The sequence below is a fragment of the Urocampus carinirostris genome, chromosome 3 (genome assembly GCF_059441175.1).
Source record: "Urocampus carinirostris isolate Australia breed hairy pipefish chromosome 3, RoL_Ucar_1.0, whole genome shotgun sequence".
Lineage (NCBI taxonomy): Eukaryota > Metazoa > Chordata > Actinopteri > Syngnathiformes > Syngnathidae > Urocampus > Urocampus carinirostris.
The window spans coordinates 63,165,627-63,182,599 of NC_142351.1; the positions used below are offsets into that span (position 1 = coordinate 63,165,627).

The 16,973-nt window shown below is 41.1% G+C and overlaps 1 protein-coding gene across 3 annotated transcripts in view; it reads right to left on the reverse strand.

The window, feature by feature from the left end:
* The window catches only part of cacna2d3a (calcium voltage-gated channel auxiliary subunit alpha2delta 3a), a 184,842-nt gene extending 167,869 nt beyond the window's left edge, over positions 1-16,973 (reverse strand). For all 3 annotated transcript variants that reach the window (XM_088332905.1, XM_088332903.1, XM_088332904.1), the window contains exons 1-2: positions 16,700-16,973; positions 16,518-16,599 (exon numbers count right to left, since the gene is read on the reverse strand). In XM_088332905.1, the coding sequence (XP_088189031.1) occupies positions 16,518-16,599; positions 16,700-16,887 (270 nt within the window). In that variant the 5' untranslated portion in view covers positions 16,888-16,973. The remainder of the gene's footprint in view (positions 1-16,517; positions 16,600-16,699) is intronic.

Consider the following 16,973-nt stretch of genomic DNA (forward strand, 5'->3'; position numbering starts at 1 on the left):
ACCAAGTCATCCAGGCCCTGTGGAGACCAACGCACAGGCAGGGTTCTTTGTTTTGTGTTTTTAACCATCGCTCATTATTACTATTACTACTACTACGTTTTCTAGCATAAGAAACACTCGACCTCATGGAAATGAGGTGGGAGGAGGGGAATTTTTTCCTTTACGAAGGTTTTTCGCCCCTCCACGAAACTACTAACCTGTTGTATTTCATAATGATGTGTTAACTTGAAAATCTCTGGTATTATCACTGATATCCTTCGAAATCCACAACAGGGGGGAAATGTCAAGGCTAATCATATTTAGTTGTGTATTTCTCTGTCTTCTATGTTACAAATAATCCAGATGAGCTTGACTTATATTACAACACGTTTTCTACTATTGTACCATTTTTGAACCGAAAGATATATATGACGTCGTTGGTTATTACTGCGCATGTGCGAACTTTGAACCGTAGACGTATGTGTGACGTCATTGATACTTTCTGCGCATGCGCACCCTTTTGAACAAAACCTGGTTGCAACGCGGGAAACTTGTGAGACGGTGAGACTTTTTGAATCCGTCTGCCCACTGCAGTGAATAAATTCTAAAACTACATTTGCCTCTCTTACTGATCACTCCAGTTTAACCTATTACGAAAATATTAACCCTAACACCTGCCGTTGTGATAGCATTTGCTGTGTGTTGTCTGCTGCAGAACACATTGTATTGTGAAATAAAAATCTTTTAAGTATGGAAACTATGAAAAGTAAACCGCGATACTGAGAGGGATTACTCAAACTAGGATAGGACTCGTGTGCCTGTCCCACTGTTAAACTGACACCAGCCTATCACAGTCACACATACAGACAGCCACCCAACTCACCCACACACAAAGCCCTGCCGTTGTGATAGCATTTGCTGTGTGTTGTCTGCTGCAGAACACATTGTATTGTGAAATAAAAATATTTTAAGTATGGAAACTATGAAAAGTAAACCGCGATACAGCGAGGGATTACTCAAACTAGGAGAGGAAAAAGAAAAACTGTATGTGAGATTATAAATGTACTCAATGACCCGTGCTGCTGAATGGCGACCGTCATCACCTGTGTGATCGTATGCCGCTCTTTTGTCTGTTTAAGAATGAAGCGCATGCCTTGGCCAAATTTTGCTTTCACGTTTTGTAAAGATGAGAAAACAAACCTGCTAACAATTCCCAAAACACAAATTAGCCTCCGAATCAAACACTCCACATCAGCTTTGTCAGAGTGTTTGGCAGCAAATGAAAAGAGGCACCAGGCAAACCAGGCATCAAAAGACATTTGATTTTCCCCAGCCCACAAACACAGCGTCAGCGCATGTGCTCTAAATACTTTAATCCGGTGGCCAAAAGGCCTCGCCTGAGCACTCCAGCTTTATCTCAGCAGAGGTGGCATGTTTGATATGCCACAGCTTTGCCCACAAACAAAGGGCTAATTACATTATGAGTAGGTGGCAACAGTGCAAAAGCTAGCTTGTCGGAACATAAAAAGCACCGGCCGCGCTCCTTCCTGCTGACTTTGTAATTAACTCCTCGCATGACGTTTTGCCTTGTTCTTTGAGTCTCGTTTGCAAACATATAACCTATTTTCCGGACTATATGTGTAACGGGTGTAATAATAACTTTTGTTTTATAGAAATTGCTGCTGAAATATGTTGTATATTTTTTTTGTAAGTGTCCTGCAATGATGAGTCCAACAGTGCCACTTGCTGGTATGGGGTAAGGTTTGGTTTGGCTTTTCACTTTGTGACCGGAAGGCGGGGGTTGTTGGCAGTCTACAGCGCGCTGCCAACGGTAAGCCACGATCTTTTGGTGCTCCGCAAAAAGTTAATTTTAATCATTGAAACCACAACTGACAAATCTTTCAACATGCACAGTAATGTGATTGATGTTGTCAAGCTGTTTGGATTTATTTTCGTTTTGTTCTGTCGCCTTTTATGTTAGTTTTGCCGGACGTTGCATGTTGTCCTAAAATGCTAATTCCCCTTATAGTGTCTCCGGTGAAGAGTAAGGGTGTCATCCTCAATAGCACACTCTCCTTTAACTCTCATATAAATAACATCAACCTGTGTCCAATCCTCCCTTACCCCACACACACCAGCCATCCTTGTCCATAGCCTTGTCACCTCACACCTCGATTACTGCAAATCCCTCCTCTACGGCTTACCTCAAAAATCCCTCCATAAACTTCAGCTGATCCATAACTCTGCTGCACGCAGCAACAACAAAACCCCCTCTCACCATCACATCACCCTTGTCTTTCCGCAACTCCAATGGCTCCCAATCAACCATAGAATCAACTACAAAATCCTGTTCTACTCCTACATGGCCATTTATAACCTTGCCCCTCCCTACCTCTCCGACCTCTTTCACATTACCACCATCCCGTACCCTCACATCATCTTCCTCCCTCCATCTCACTATACCCCTTTCAGCCGCTCTGCCCCCGAACTCTGGAACTCATTGCCGCCTGACCTCCGAAATTCTGCGACCCTGTCCACCTTCAAATCTGGGCTCAAAACTCACCTCTTCAGGCTTTCCTATTCTTGAGCATATGCCTCACACACCGCCCCTTTTAATTATAATGTGTTTTATTGGCTATTTCTTACTTGCTTGTTTTACTCTTTGTTTATTGTTGTGTGATACTCATATGTACAGCAACCTTGGGTGTCCTGAAAGGCGCTCTAAAATACAATGCATTATTATTATTATTATTATTATTATTATTATTATTATTATTATTATTATTATTATTATTATTATTATTATTATTATTATTATTATTATTATTGCTACTTTTTTGCACAAGACTGAAGAAAAGAAGTGACACCCTCCTCTCACCTAATCATCAGTGACTCCGAACGCAACCTGACAGCTGGTCGATTTCCCCCCAAAGCAAATTGAATCTGTTGCCATCCTCGGCAGTAGATTAGCACAGTCGCATATCTCACACTAACACGGCCAGTTCAGCCAAAAAGAGGTAAAAACACCAAAGGTAAAAAAAATAAAAATCTGATAAACATGGAGGTGTAAAACATTCCCCAGAAAGGTTTTCCACACATTTGCTGTTCACTGGCATAAAGTGAGGCTGTTTTCACGCAAACTCTAAAGAATTAGTCAGCATTTTTCACACCTGAACATCTAAAGTGTTAATCAAAGGAGTTTTCGGTCTAAATAACCAAAGTTCTGAAGATTAAAAAGGCAAAAAAATGCATCTACTCATGGCATATCTTAGATCATATTTTTGCCATTACTGACTGTTTTTGTGGATTTGATGTGTTAGATTTCCACGTTTTCTGGTGCTAATAGTTGATTGGATTATCTTGGTTGCATTTATCAATGTTTATTCAGAAAGTGCTAGCTAGAGATGACTGTTTTTTACTATTTGTGACCTCGAAAAAGTTTTGGTTCTAAGTTTAAATTGATTGATTTTATTTCCTCAGTTTAAAAAAACCCATGTAAACGCTGCTTTTTTTGTTAACTTCTATGCTAATGTACCTAAAAACAGACTTTGCATGTTTTCTGTAGCTTATAGTTTGTTTAGCTCAGTCACATGTCACAAATACAGCATTAGTTGTTTAACATGTTCATTTTGTAATAGTGTCAATGATTTAATATTCTCAGCAACACAAAGTTACAAACTTTACAAAGCTAGTTGTTTTGTTAACGTTGATTCTTATGCACGTAAGAATGCACCTTCCATATTTTTGGTTTCTCATAGTCCATTGGTTTAGCTTGCTCACATGACACAAATATCCAGGAAGTGCAAGCAAGAAAGCTAACAGCACTTTTGTTCATTTTCAAGCCTTCGAAGTTATTTTTGTTTTTATTTAAATTAACAGATAACTTGATGTTTCAGTGATGTACAGTGTTAATTTAGTCATCTTTTTATATATTAAATTTTCTCCCCCCAAAAAGTGAAATTTTAAAGGCCACATATTTTGTGTGATGAATGTATCAATGCTAATGTAGTTACAAAATGGAACCTTCAATGATTTATGCAGCTAAAAGTTCATTGGTTTAGCTTAGTCACATGACACAATTTTATTCAGGAGTGCTGGCAGAAAGCAGACTGCTCTATTGTTTATGTTCGAGCCCTAGACAGGGCACTGTTGAAAATTCACAGTTCACATTTGATGTTTAAGAGCCCTTAAAATTTTGTAATCTTTTGATTCAATAACATAATTTACTAAAACAATTATTTTTAGAAGCTAGGGTTTTTTTCTTTGTGTGTGTTAGCAAATGTTTTTATGCTAATGTTGCTCAAAACGGACAATCCTTGTTTGCTGTTGCTAACATTCGATTAGTTAGCCTGGTCACATTATTTATGAAGTGCTAGCAAGAAAGACTCCCGCCTTTTCTAAAGATTACTGCTTATTTGTCAACTGGAAACGACAAGAGCTAAATTACCTTATTTTCCGCACTATAAGGCGCACCTAAAAGCCTTTATTTTTTTTCAAAAGCTGTCCATGCGCCTTATAATACAGTGCGCCTTATTTATGGATCAACATTAAGTTTTCCAACTAACTTGCAGCCGCCGACTAGATTTTCCCCCGAACGCCAAGTAGTACGCGGTGTATGCTGGGATTTATTTACCGGCGTTTCATTGGCTAACCAATGTGTCAATCATCATTTGAATCGATCACTATTGGCTTAAGTTATTCGGAGGTCAAGGGGCGGATCCTTTTTATCATTTACAGGCTGCCATTGGCTTGAACGGCAAAACAAAGCCTGCAATTGGCCCAAAAAGACGTGTCAATCATCAGTTGAATCGATCACTATTGGCTAAAGTTACCGGAGGTCAAGAGGCGGATCCTTTTTATCATTTACAGGCTGGCATTGGCTTAAACGCAAAAACAAAGCCTGCAATTGGCCGAAAAAGATGCGTAGAGCACGTGGCTGACGGCACACAAAAAGCATTTTTTTCTATTCTGTATTTTTAATTATTTTATTCTCCTGGATTTACTGCACTCATGGATATAAGAGGACATTGGCTGCACATTATTATGAACACAACGACTTCGGTGAGCTACTCCGGGTTTTATATTGTCCCTGTATCTTGTTTCAGACTGAACTCGATTTTTCTGTGATAAGCGGTGCAGATAATGGATGGAATGGAGTGTCTATTTTTAAATTCAACTCAATTCCAAGTGTTTATTGTCATATGCACAGTAAAGTTGCGAGCGAAAAAGAAAATAGAAACTAAGGAATGTGTGGCATTTTTCTTGAATTCCAAGACTTTAACCTTCCGAATGATGGAACGATGCATTTGAGGGACATCGTACGGACACCGCATCCGCACGTGTTCTCGACACGTATTTGCGTCTTTGCAAGCTTTGGGAATGTTAAGGGGGTAATAAGTTTGACTGAACTATCTGACTGTTTTGTCGACGTTCCCATTGTAGCGCCTTATAATCCGGTGCGTCTTATGTATGTCAAAAATAGGACCAAAAACAATTTTTTCGGGGTGCGCCCTATAACCCTGTGCGCCTTATAGTGCGGAAAATACGGTAATTTTATCTTTTGAATGATTTAATTTACTCGAAAAAAATAATTTAGAAAATAGTTGTTTGTGTTAATGCATGTTCTCTACCTGCATTTCTGTTGCTTACATTGATTGGTCAGCTTGGTCACATGATACATTTTATTCAGAAAGTGGAAGCAAGAATTTCGCCTGCCTTTTTTAAAGATGACTGCTTTTTTACTTACTTGAAACGTTATTGTTTGTAAGTTTACAATTTCATTAAATTTTTTAGAGCCATATAAGAATTTTTTTTTCATCTTTTTAATGGTTTGATTTTCCAAAATAGCAAACTTTAGAATGCAGTTGTTTAAGCTAATGTGACATTGCTAATATTGTTAAAAAGCGATCTTATTTGCTTTTTTTAGTTTTAAAAAGACTAAAATGATTACAAATGTGAGCACATGTCTTGTAAGTGACTTCTTTATAGTCATACATCTGCAAATTGTCAAACATCATCATTTAAAGCTATTAATTTGTAACGTGGCTGAATCTAGCACCAGTCTTGCCATTAATCAGAGCACTTCATGTACTCTTCTTCTACATTCAGGCAAATGGATTTGCAAAGCGGTCACACTTCATTACACCTTGGCTTTATTCCCTTGCATTTTGCTTTTGAATGCTCTCCTGAGCGTGTGACAAAAGTGTTGCGATGATTTTGGCTTGAGCATTAAGAACATTGCCGCTTTACTTTGAGAGGAGGTGAGTAGTTCAATGAGTGAACCATGAGGTTGTAAATGTATTGATCAAGAATGATACTATTGTTAAAGAAGGACTAGTTAAGTCATAATGACGAATGTTTGCATCTGAGGATGAAGACACTGTAATGTAAAGTGGAAAAAAATACCACGATGTTTTAACAATTTCTATTCCGACGCTTGTTCTCAGTAGAAGGAACACAGAAAAAAAATCCCATCCATTAATATTTTTTCTCTCATTTTATATATATATATATATATATATATATATATATATATATATATATATATATATATATATATATATATATATATATATATATATATATATATATATATATATATATATATATATATATATATATATATATATATATATATATATATATATAAATATATTGTACTCATTGACTGCATGCAGTCCGATAATTTGCTCGGCCATTAAACGACTTTGTTTTTTAGTTTGTGTGTTTGGTAATTTGAAATGTACCTTTCATCTCTAGGGTCCTGAAATGACTGTGCTGTGGAAAAATGCCTCGGTATTGTGATTGGAGGAAGCTGTAATGTCAGTGAACTGAAATACAGAACTCATGCACATGCACACACAGTCAAGACTAGAGACATCTTGTTCAATGATACATGAAATTAAAGAATCGAGCAGAAAAGCAGTGAGGAGGGGAAAACACACAGAGCTCATTGTGACAATCAGCGACTGATGTTTAATGTTTCAGAACTGCAGTTTAACTGTGATGCAGTCTATGGAGTATAGAAAAAAATATCGATCAGCGTATTCTTGTGAAGGTACGCACACACACATATTGATATAACCTTGAAATGTGAGCTGAGAAATAGATTCAGCAACTAAAGGAGAACAAATAAGGACAGTGGGGGGAAATGGGGAGACTTAGGTTTCAGCAGTCAACGCTCTGCATCAAAATATGCAAACCAAATTTAGATCACAAAAACTTTCCACAAGTTAAAACTGACTTGCAAATAGAAGTTATTACACATGAATTTTTATTTGAAGTGTCAGAGACCTAGAGTAACATACAAATTACTAGGTGTGTTTACTTGTAGGCAATAATCCGTTTGGAGCTAGACTATTGCCAGCATTCTGATTATGCAAAGCCATGTATGTGGGCAAATAAATCGGATTAAGGTCTTAGTCCGACTGGGAGTAATCTGATTTCAATGGTTGGATCAGTCCTCTCATTTTCCGATTACTTGTGCATGTATATATGTGATTGCTTGTATACAGGGTATTTTTATGCCGTTAAGCACTGTTGGAATGACACAAAATTGATTGTTTTTGAATGACGGCACATAGACAACAACAAAAACCATCAAAACACTCGAATTGAGTTGAATAACTAAATTCATTTGACTTGGGATGTATTCAATTAAAAAAGATAAAGATAAATAAACAACAGTATTATGTTTCCCTGTACTAGTTTTTACAGTAATATTGATCAAATAACAGGTAATATTGCTCATTTTAAGTCATATTTAAAAAAAATATTATTACATTGCAACCCACAGCGGCTGGATTGTTAGCGCGCAGCCCCACGGCGCGGAGGTCTAGGGTTTAGGTCCAGCTGCTGCAGCCTCCCAGTGTGGAGTTTGCATGTTCTTCGTGTGACTGCTTGGGTTTCCTCTAGGCACTTGGGTTTTCCTCCCTTATTCCAAAAACATGCATGTCAGGTAAATTGGCTGGTTCAAATTCTCCCTGTGTGTCCTGAGACTGGCAACCTGTTCAAGGTGTTCCCTGCCCACTGCCCAAAGATAGCTGGGATGGGCTCCAGCAACCCCGCGACCCTACTGAGGATGAGCATTATATATATATATATATATATATATATATATATATATATATATATATATATATATATATATATATATATATATATATATATATATATATACATCTTTATAATTAATAGCTAAATACCTAAAACAGGAAAATATTTGCGCTATAGTTTTTGACAAAAGTAATTTACAAAAAGGGCAGCACGGCGGGGCAGTGTTAAGCGCAAGTGCGGCACAGTTCTGAGGTCATGAGATCAAACTTCCTGTGGGGAGTTTGCATGTTTTCCCCGTGCTTGCGTTGGTTTCCTCCAGGCACTCTGGTTTCCTCCCACATTCCAAAAACATGCATGTCAGATTAATTGGCCGGTCCAAATTGTCCCTGGGTGTGAATGAGCGAGTGAGTTCTCTGTCTCTGTGTGCCCTGTGGCTGGCTGGCAACTAGTTCAGGGTGTCCCCTGCCTCCTGCCCGAAGATAGCTAAGATGGGCTCTAGCAACCCCACGACCCTGCTGAGGATAAGCGGTGCAAGCAATGGATGGATATAATTTACAAAAGAAACAGTAAAGTATATAGAATACAGTACAAGTATTTAAAGTTTTTCCAACAAAACTGGAAAGATGTGTGTGTTTTTTGTTGTGTGTTTTTTTTTTCAAAATAGAACTGTTCATCAAATTTTTCATCTTTAATCATAGATGCGAATTACAGAAAAAAACAAAGGTATTGCTGTTATTTTGAATTCTGTCATATGACTCAATTGCTCTTGTCCATTTTGAGACTGAGCCAAAAATGTTGTTAATTTGGTTCAAGTGTAATGAATAGAATATAAGTCTTTGGGAGATGTTTTATTGGCCTTGGTCTGACGTTTTTTTAAGCTATACCATTTAAGATACACATATTCCAGCAACAAGGTCTGCAGCCTTTCCTCCGCTCACTTAACCCTGTGGCCCTAATTAGCATATTCTAAGGAGGTCGTGGCTCTGCAAGGGGGGGTTATCTCCCCTTCAGAGACGGTAAAAAATGATTGGGTGGGGGGGGGTTCATCCTGTCAAAAGATAACACCATGACGAATTCTTATCTATGATAGTGAAATCCGTGCCTGAAGCGAAAGAGGCATATGCTAGTGACTTCCCACGCGAACATGAAGTGTGTGGTTGCGTTGACACGCGCCAGAAAGCTGATGAACTAGCGACCTCGACTCAGAGTTAGTCTACCAGTGTGCTTTCAAGAGTTTGACTCCTTGTTTCATGCATTGTTCCTTATTGTGGACAACAGTGCATTTGCTGATTTCAAAAGTAAAAATGTGACAATGCAAATAATGCATGATAGCTGTTTTTTTTCCTACTGATATTATTAACCGATAATACCCTGTTTCTTGAGACAGAGGCCAATAACCCGTCTTTTTCTTTTACTTCATTCTATGTTTAAAGAAAACAGGCAAAATCCAACTACTTTTATTTGAGTCTTTATTTGTTTACAATAACCATAAAATTATACAGTTTATCGAACATGTCACCAAACATTTGTGCTGGGGAGACTTTTATCAAAAAAAATATTATTAATTTGTTTGTTAGTAAAGACTGTAAAGACAAAAAAATTGTTATAAGCACCATAACCTTGACTTATAGACAATGTCTAAAACTTGTGACAAAAAGCTACCGGACACCAGGGCAGACAACTCTGAAAAGTTGCCTGCCCAGCCATAAAGTTGCAAAGTATTAAGGATTGATAATCAAAATATATAACAGAACAACACTTAAAAATTATGCTTCGAAATTATAAATCTAATTGTAACATTCATTGCATGTATATGACATTGCTGTTTTCCATCTGCCATCAGTATGTACCTGTATTTACTCATCTTCATTCATGCAATGTTTGTTGCGTCGTCTACTGTAAGCAACGTGAACTCCTCTTTCCACAACGCTTTTAATGTACGTTTACATTTTGTAGCGTCATACATTTTTTTAGCTTCTTTTGAATCTTTCTTCTGGGTCTGAGGTTTTGGCTTGATTCCTAACCACTTATCAATGTTTCTTGTGTTCTCTGTTGCGTCTACTTTGGAAAATGATATGCAAAGGCACGACCTTATAACACTCGGGAAAGTCCGGAGACAGAGGTTATTCGATGCAGTCCTCTGATCGGCTGCTGAGTATGCAAATTTCTTAACGAACCGAAATTTCCAGACTGAACGAAGATTTTGAAAACGGAATAAAGGAAATGTTTGATTGGATATTAAAAAAATAAATATATTTTTTTCAAAAACAAACAAAAAAAATTTCTTGAAAGTTTTCGGACACTCGGGCGGAGACATTTGTAAATTGTACGCCCGACGTAAAAGATGCACGCCCCGGGCGTCCGGGAAGACATTATTTCAGACACTGTTATAGATATTGAAAAAAGTACAAATGATGATGGTTTTGTTCATGATCCTAAAATACATCACTTTTAAACAGTATATAAGTGCACGAATATGACAAGTCACACATGCCTTGGCTAAGAAAAATGAAGTGGCATTATCTGAGCTGTACACATTAGAAGCTATAATGGATAATAATAAATATAGAAAGGCTGATGCATAGAGGGTAAACTATATCGGGCAAATGTAAAGTTTGGCCAATTACGGCTTCAAAAGTCTCTCACAGCGGCGCAGAAGAAGCAAATTTATTGATTTGATAAAGGACTACAAAACATTCAAATATGTACTCTACATTTTGTGCATATCTAGGAAAGAAGACTAACACATTTTGTTGTGATTAAGACTCTCAGTTGCAGACAGCTGTTAATCTGAATCAATGAGCTGATAATCTAAATAAAATTGGCGTTCAAGCGCAAACAAATGCAGGGAAAGGAAACAAAATACATTTGTATAAATGAAACAATATTTAATGTGATAGCTAAAGTTCAGAAGCATGTACAATCACAACCACCTGTACACATCTTCACGCAGCCTCGCACATATTGTGAAGAGGTAGAGAGAAGATGCGACCAAGTTGCACTAATTCTTCCATAGAAAATTTAAAAATAATAAAATGAAAAAAATGTAAAATAATTTATCTATATATATATATATACTGGACTGTCTCAGAAAATTAGAATATTGTGATAAAGTTCTTTATTTTCTGTAATGCAATTAAAAAAACAAAAATGTCATACATTCTGGATTCATTACACATCAACTGAACTATTTCAAGCCTTTTATTATTTGAATATTGCTGATTTTGGCTTACAGCTGAAAAAAACTCAAAAATCCTATCTCAAAATATTAGAATACTTCCTCAGACCAAGTAAAAAAATAATTTTATAACAGCAAAACTAAATTAAAACATTTGAAAATGTCCATTGATGCACTCAGTACTTGGTTGGGAATCCTTTTGCACGGATTACTGCATCAATCCGGCGTGGCATGGAGGCAATCAGCCTGTGGCATTGCTGAGGTGTTATTGATGCCCAGGATGCTTCGATAGCGGCCTTCAGCTCATTTGCATTTGTAGGTCTGGTGTCTTTCATCTTCTTCTTAACTATACCCCACAAATTCTCGATGGGGTTCAGGTCAGGGGAATTAGCAGGCCAATCAAGGACAGTGATGCCATGGTCAGTGCACCAGTTACTGGTGGTTTTGGCACTGTGGGCAGGTGCCAGATCATGCTGGACAATGAAGTCCTCATCTCCATAGAGCTTTTCAGCAGATGGAAGCATTTAGTGCTCTAAAATCTCTTGGTACACAGTTGCATTTACTCTGGACTTGATGAAACACAGTGGACCAACACCAGCAGCTGACATGGCTCCCCAAACCATTGCTGACTGTGGGAACTTCACACTGGATTTCAAGCAACTTGGATTTTGCTCCTCTCCAGTCTTTCTCCAGACTCTGGCGCCTTGACTTCCAAATGAAAAGAGGACTTTGGACCACTCTGCAACTGTCCAGTGCTTCTTCTCCATAGCCCAAGTCAGACGCTTCTTCCGTTGTCTTGAGTTCAGAAGTGGCTTGACCATGGGAATACGGCTATTGTAGCCCATTTCCCGGACACGTCTGTGAACTGTGGCTTTTGATACCTGGACTCCAGCTTCAGCCCACTGTCTTTGAAGCTCCCCCAAATTCTGGAAGCGGCTCTTCTTCACAATTTTGTTAAGGCTGCGGTCATCTCTCTTGGTTGTGCAGCGTTTCCGGCCACATTTTTCCCTTCCAACAGACTTTTTGTGGATATGCTTTGAAACTGCACTCTGTGAACAGCCTGCTCTTTGAGAAATTTCTTTTTGTGTCTTACCCTCCTGATGGAGGGTATCAATGATGGTCCTCTGGACAGCAGTCAGATCAGCAGTATTCCCCATGCTTGTGATTTAGTTTACTGAACCAAGCTGAGTGTTTTTAAGGCTCAGGAAACCTCGCAAGGTGTTTCAAGTTAATTAGATGATTCAGGTGATTAGTTGAATAGCCTACTTGTATACTTTTTCATGATATTCTAATATTTTGAGATAGGATTTTTGAGTTTTCTTAAGCTGTAAGCCAAATTCAGCAATATTAAAATAATAAAAGGCTTGAAATAGTTCAGTTGATGTGTAATGAATCCAGAATGTATGACATTTTTTATGCTTGATTGCTAATAAGATTTTCGAGAAGGGTTGTTCAAACCTCACTTTGTGTTTTGCTGTTAAAAACGTCATATTGGAATATAATATTGTGAATGGAGGTCACTGGTTCGCGCCTCGGCCGAGTCATACCTAAGACTTATAACATTGGTAAAATGGCGGCGCCCTCTGTTGGCTGCGGCTGCATCGGCTCGCTACAACGGGTCAGGTGTATCGACATTTCGTTCTTACAAAGAATGACAATACAAAGGAAATTATTATTATTATTATTATCTCATCTCATCTCATCAGCCCGCTTATCCTCATTAGGGTCGCGGGGATGCTGGAGCCCATCCCAGCCATCTCCGGGCAGTGGGCAGGGGACACCCTGAACTGGTTGCCAGCCAATCGCAGGGCACACAGGGACAGACAACTCATTCGCTCATTCACACCTAGGGACAATTTGGACCGGCCAATTCACCTGAAATGCATGTTTTTGGAACGTGGGAGGAAACCGGAGTGCCCGGAGGAAACCCACGCAAGCACGGGGAGAACATACAAACTCCGCACAGGAAGTCTGGAGCTGGATTTGAACCCACGACAGGTTCCCATGACATGAACTGTGCCGCACAAGCGCTAACCACTGCGCCGCCATGCTGCCTATTATTATTATTATTATTTTTGTTTTTTTTAATTGCATTACAGAAAATAAAGAACTTTATCACAATATTCTAATTTTCTGAGACAGTCCAGTATATATATATATATATATATATATATATATATATATATATATATATATATATATATATATATATATATATATATATATATACTCGGGGGCAGCACGGCGGCGCAGTGGTTAGCGCTTGTGCGGCACAGTTTATGTCATGGGAACCTGTCGTGGGTTCAAATCCAGCTCCAGACTTCCTGTGCGGAGTTTGTATGTTCTCCCCGTGCTTGCGTGGGTTTCCTCCGGGCACTCCGGTTTCCTCCCACGTTCCAAAAACATGCATTTCAGGGGAATTGCCCGGTCCAAATTGTCCCTAGGTGTGAATGAGCGAATGAGTTGTCTGTCCCTGTGTGCCCTGCGATTGGTTGGCAACCAGTTCAGGGTGTCCCCTGCCCACTGCCTGGAGATGGCTGGGATGGGCTCCAGCCCCCCCCCCGCGACCCTAATGAGGATAAGCGGTACGGCTAATGAGATGAGATGAGATGAGATATATACTCGGGTGAAGAGAGGTGCGGAGCTGTCAACTGATCACCACCTGGTGGTGAGTTGGCTTCAATGGTGGGGGAAGATGCCGGTCCGACCCGGCAGACCCAAGCGTGCTGTGAGGGTTTGTTGGGAATGGCTGGCAGAATCTCCTGTCAGAAGAAATTTCAATTCGCACCTCCGGCAGAACTTTGCCCATGTCCCGAGGTAGGCGGGGGACATTGAGTCTGAGCGGACCATGTTCCGCGCCTCCATTGTCGAAGCGGCTGATCGGAGCTGTGGCCGTAAGGTAGTCCGTGCCTGCCGCGGCGGCAACCCTCAGACCCGTTGGTGGTCACCGGCGGTGAGGGATGCCTTCAAGCTGAAGAAAGAGTCTTATCGGGGCTTCCTGGCCTGTGGTACTCTGGAAACAGCTGGTGGGTATCGGCTGGCCAAGCGGAATGCGGCTTCGTATAGTGCCGATGGGGCGCTGCTGACCTCGACCCGGTGAATCGGTGGGCGGAGTACTTTAAAGACCTCCTCAATCCCACCGACACGTCTTCATCTGGGGAAGCAGGGCCGGAGGACTCTGAGTCTGGCTCTCGCATCTCTGGGGTTGAAGTCACCGTGGTGGTCAAAAAGCTCCTCGGTGGCAGGGCCCCAGCGGTCGATGAGATCCGCCTGGAGTTCATTAAGGCTCTGGATGTTGTGGGCGTGTCATGGTTGACACGCCTCTGCAACATCACGTGGACATCGGGGACAGTGCCTCTGGACTGGCAGACTGGGGTGGTGGTTCCCCTCTTTAAGAAGGGGGACCGGAGAGTGTGTTCCAACTACAGGGGAATCACACTACTCAGCCTCGCTGGTAAGGTCTATTCAGGGGTACTGGAGAGGAGGGTCCGCCAGGAGGTCGAATCTCGGATTCAGGTGGAACAGTGTGGTTTTCGTCCTGGCCGTGGAACACTGGACCAGCTCTACACACTCTGCAGGGTCCTTGAGGGTGCATGGGAGTTTGCCTGTCCGGTCTACATGTGTTTTGTGGACTTGGAGAAGGCATTCGACCGTGTTCCTCTGGAGGCCCGGTGGGGGGTGCTTCGGGAGTATGATTGTGTCTCCTCTCTACCTCTCCATAATATGCACAATGCCTGGTGCCAGAGTCTGGTCCGCATTGCCGGCAGTAAGTCGGATTCGTTCCCGGTGAGGGTTGGACTCCGCCAGGGCTGCCCTTTGTTATCAATTCTGTTCATAACTTTTATGGACAGAATTTCTAGGCGCAGCCTTGGTGGGGATGGAGTCCGGTTTGGGGGCCTCAGCATTGCGTCACTGCTTTTTGCAGATGACGTGGTGCTGTTGGCTTCCTCAGGCTGTGATCTTCAGCTCTCGCTGGAGCGATTCGCAGCCGAGTGTGAAGCGGCCGGGATGAGGATCAGCACCTCCAAGTCCAAAACCATGGTACTCAGTCAGAAAAGGGTGGCATGCTCCCTCCGGGCTGGGGAGGAGATCTTGCCTCAAGTGGAGGAGTTCAAGTATCTTGGGGTCTTGTTCACGAGTGAGGGTAGGATAGAACGGGAGATTAACAGACGGGTCGGTGCAGCATCTGCCATCATTCGGACCCTGTCGTGGTGAAGAGGGAGCTGAGCCGAAAGGCAAAGCTCTCGATCTACCGGTCCACCTACGTTCCTACCCTCACCTATGGTCATGAACTTTTAGTCATGACCGAAAGAACACTATCCCGGATACAAGTGGCCGAAATGAGTTTCCTCTGCAGGGTGTCTGGGTTCTCCCTTAGAGAGAAGGTGAGAAGCTCAGTCATCCGGGAGGGACTCTGTTTAGAGCCACTGCTCCTCCGCATTAAGAGGAGCCAGTTGAGGTAGTTCATGCATCTGATAAGGATGCCTTCTGGACGCCTCCCTCGGGAGGTGTTCCGGGCATGTCCCACCGGCAGGAGGCCCCTGGGGCAACCCAGGACACGCTGGAGAGACTATGTCTCTCGGCTGGCTTGGGAACGCCTCGGGATCCCCTCGGAGGAGCTGGAAGAGGTGGCTGGTGATAGGGAAGTCTGGGCTTCCCTTCTAAGGCTGCTTCCCTTTTAAGGCTGCTGCCCCTGCGACCCAACCTCAGATAAGCAGAAGATAATGGATGGATGGATGGATCTGATAAACAAAGCAATATTTTCTTATGGCTCTGTCAGTAAATAGAACAACAAATCTTGGTTTGAAAATCCACAAAACAACAACATTAGATTTTAAAAATTGGTACTATTCAGTGCCCTGCGACTGGCTGGCAACCAGTTCAGGGTGTCCCCTGCCCACTGCCCGGAGATGGCTGGGATGGGCTCCAGCACCCCGTGACCCTACTGAGGATAAGCGGTGCAGATAATGGATGGATGGATGGATGAATGGTACTATTCAGGCACCGTCATTACCCTACATCTTATACTTTGGCAAAAATGGCCTAAAATCATTTTAAATAAATAATAATAGCAATTTTCTATTATTCACAAAATAACATGAGATAAAGTGAAAGAACTAACACATATTGAAAACAAACACGCTACGATTCGTGGTGTATGATACAATAATGAATCGATATCATCTCAGGGGCCAAAAAAAAACGTCTCAGTGGCTGGATGTGGCCCGCGGGCTTAAATCATTAGGACAAACTGTAAGCAAAACTAATAAAGGGGTAGCTCTTATGCCTAACACATTGGACTCACCTTCTGCAGTAGTTGAGAGCCAGAGTACTTTGCAGAGATGGACTTCATCTCCCCACCAAATGCCGAAGCCCAGAGCTTCACTCTGCAGGTTAAAAGCGGTTATCATAGATAATTGAATTGTTGTCATAATTTGATGAGACAATGGATAATGCAAAAAGCTTAGCTAGAGAAGAATAACTCACACTGATGGTGGGATGCTTTGGTGCGAGCCTGCAACCTCAGTGAAAGTTGATGAAAGTAATAAAAAGCTCAAACTCCACATAACAACGTGCATTTTGGTTTTCGTGAATGCACGGTGGTTGTTAGGTTCTCCACAAAAGCGATGATAGAAAAAAGAATCAACAAAAAGTGGGATAATTAGCCAAACCATCTGGCGGATTGACGCATGGTGTCAGTCGTGGGAGCTTGGGAAAGTCCACGACGTCTGCGATGGAAGAGAAAAGAGAAAAGCGGACG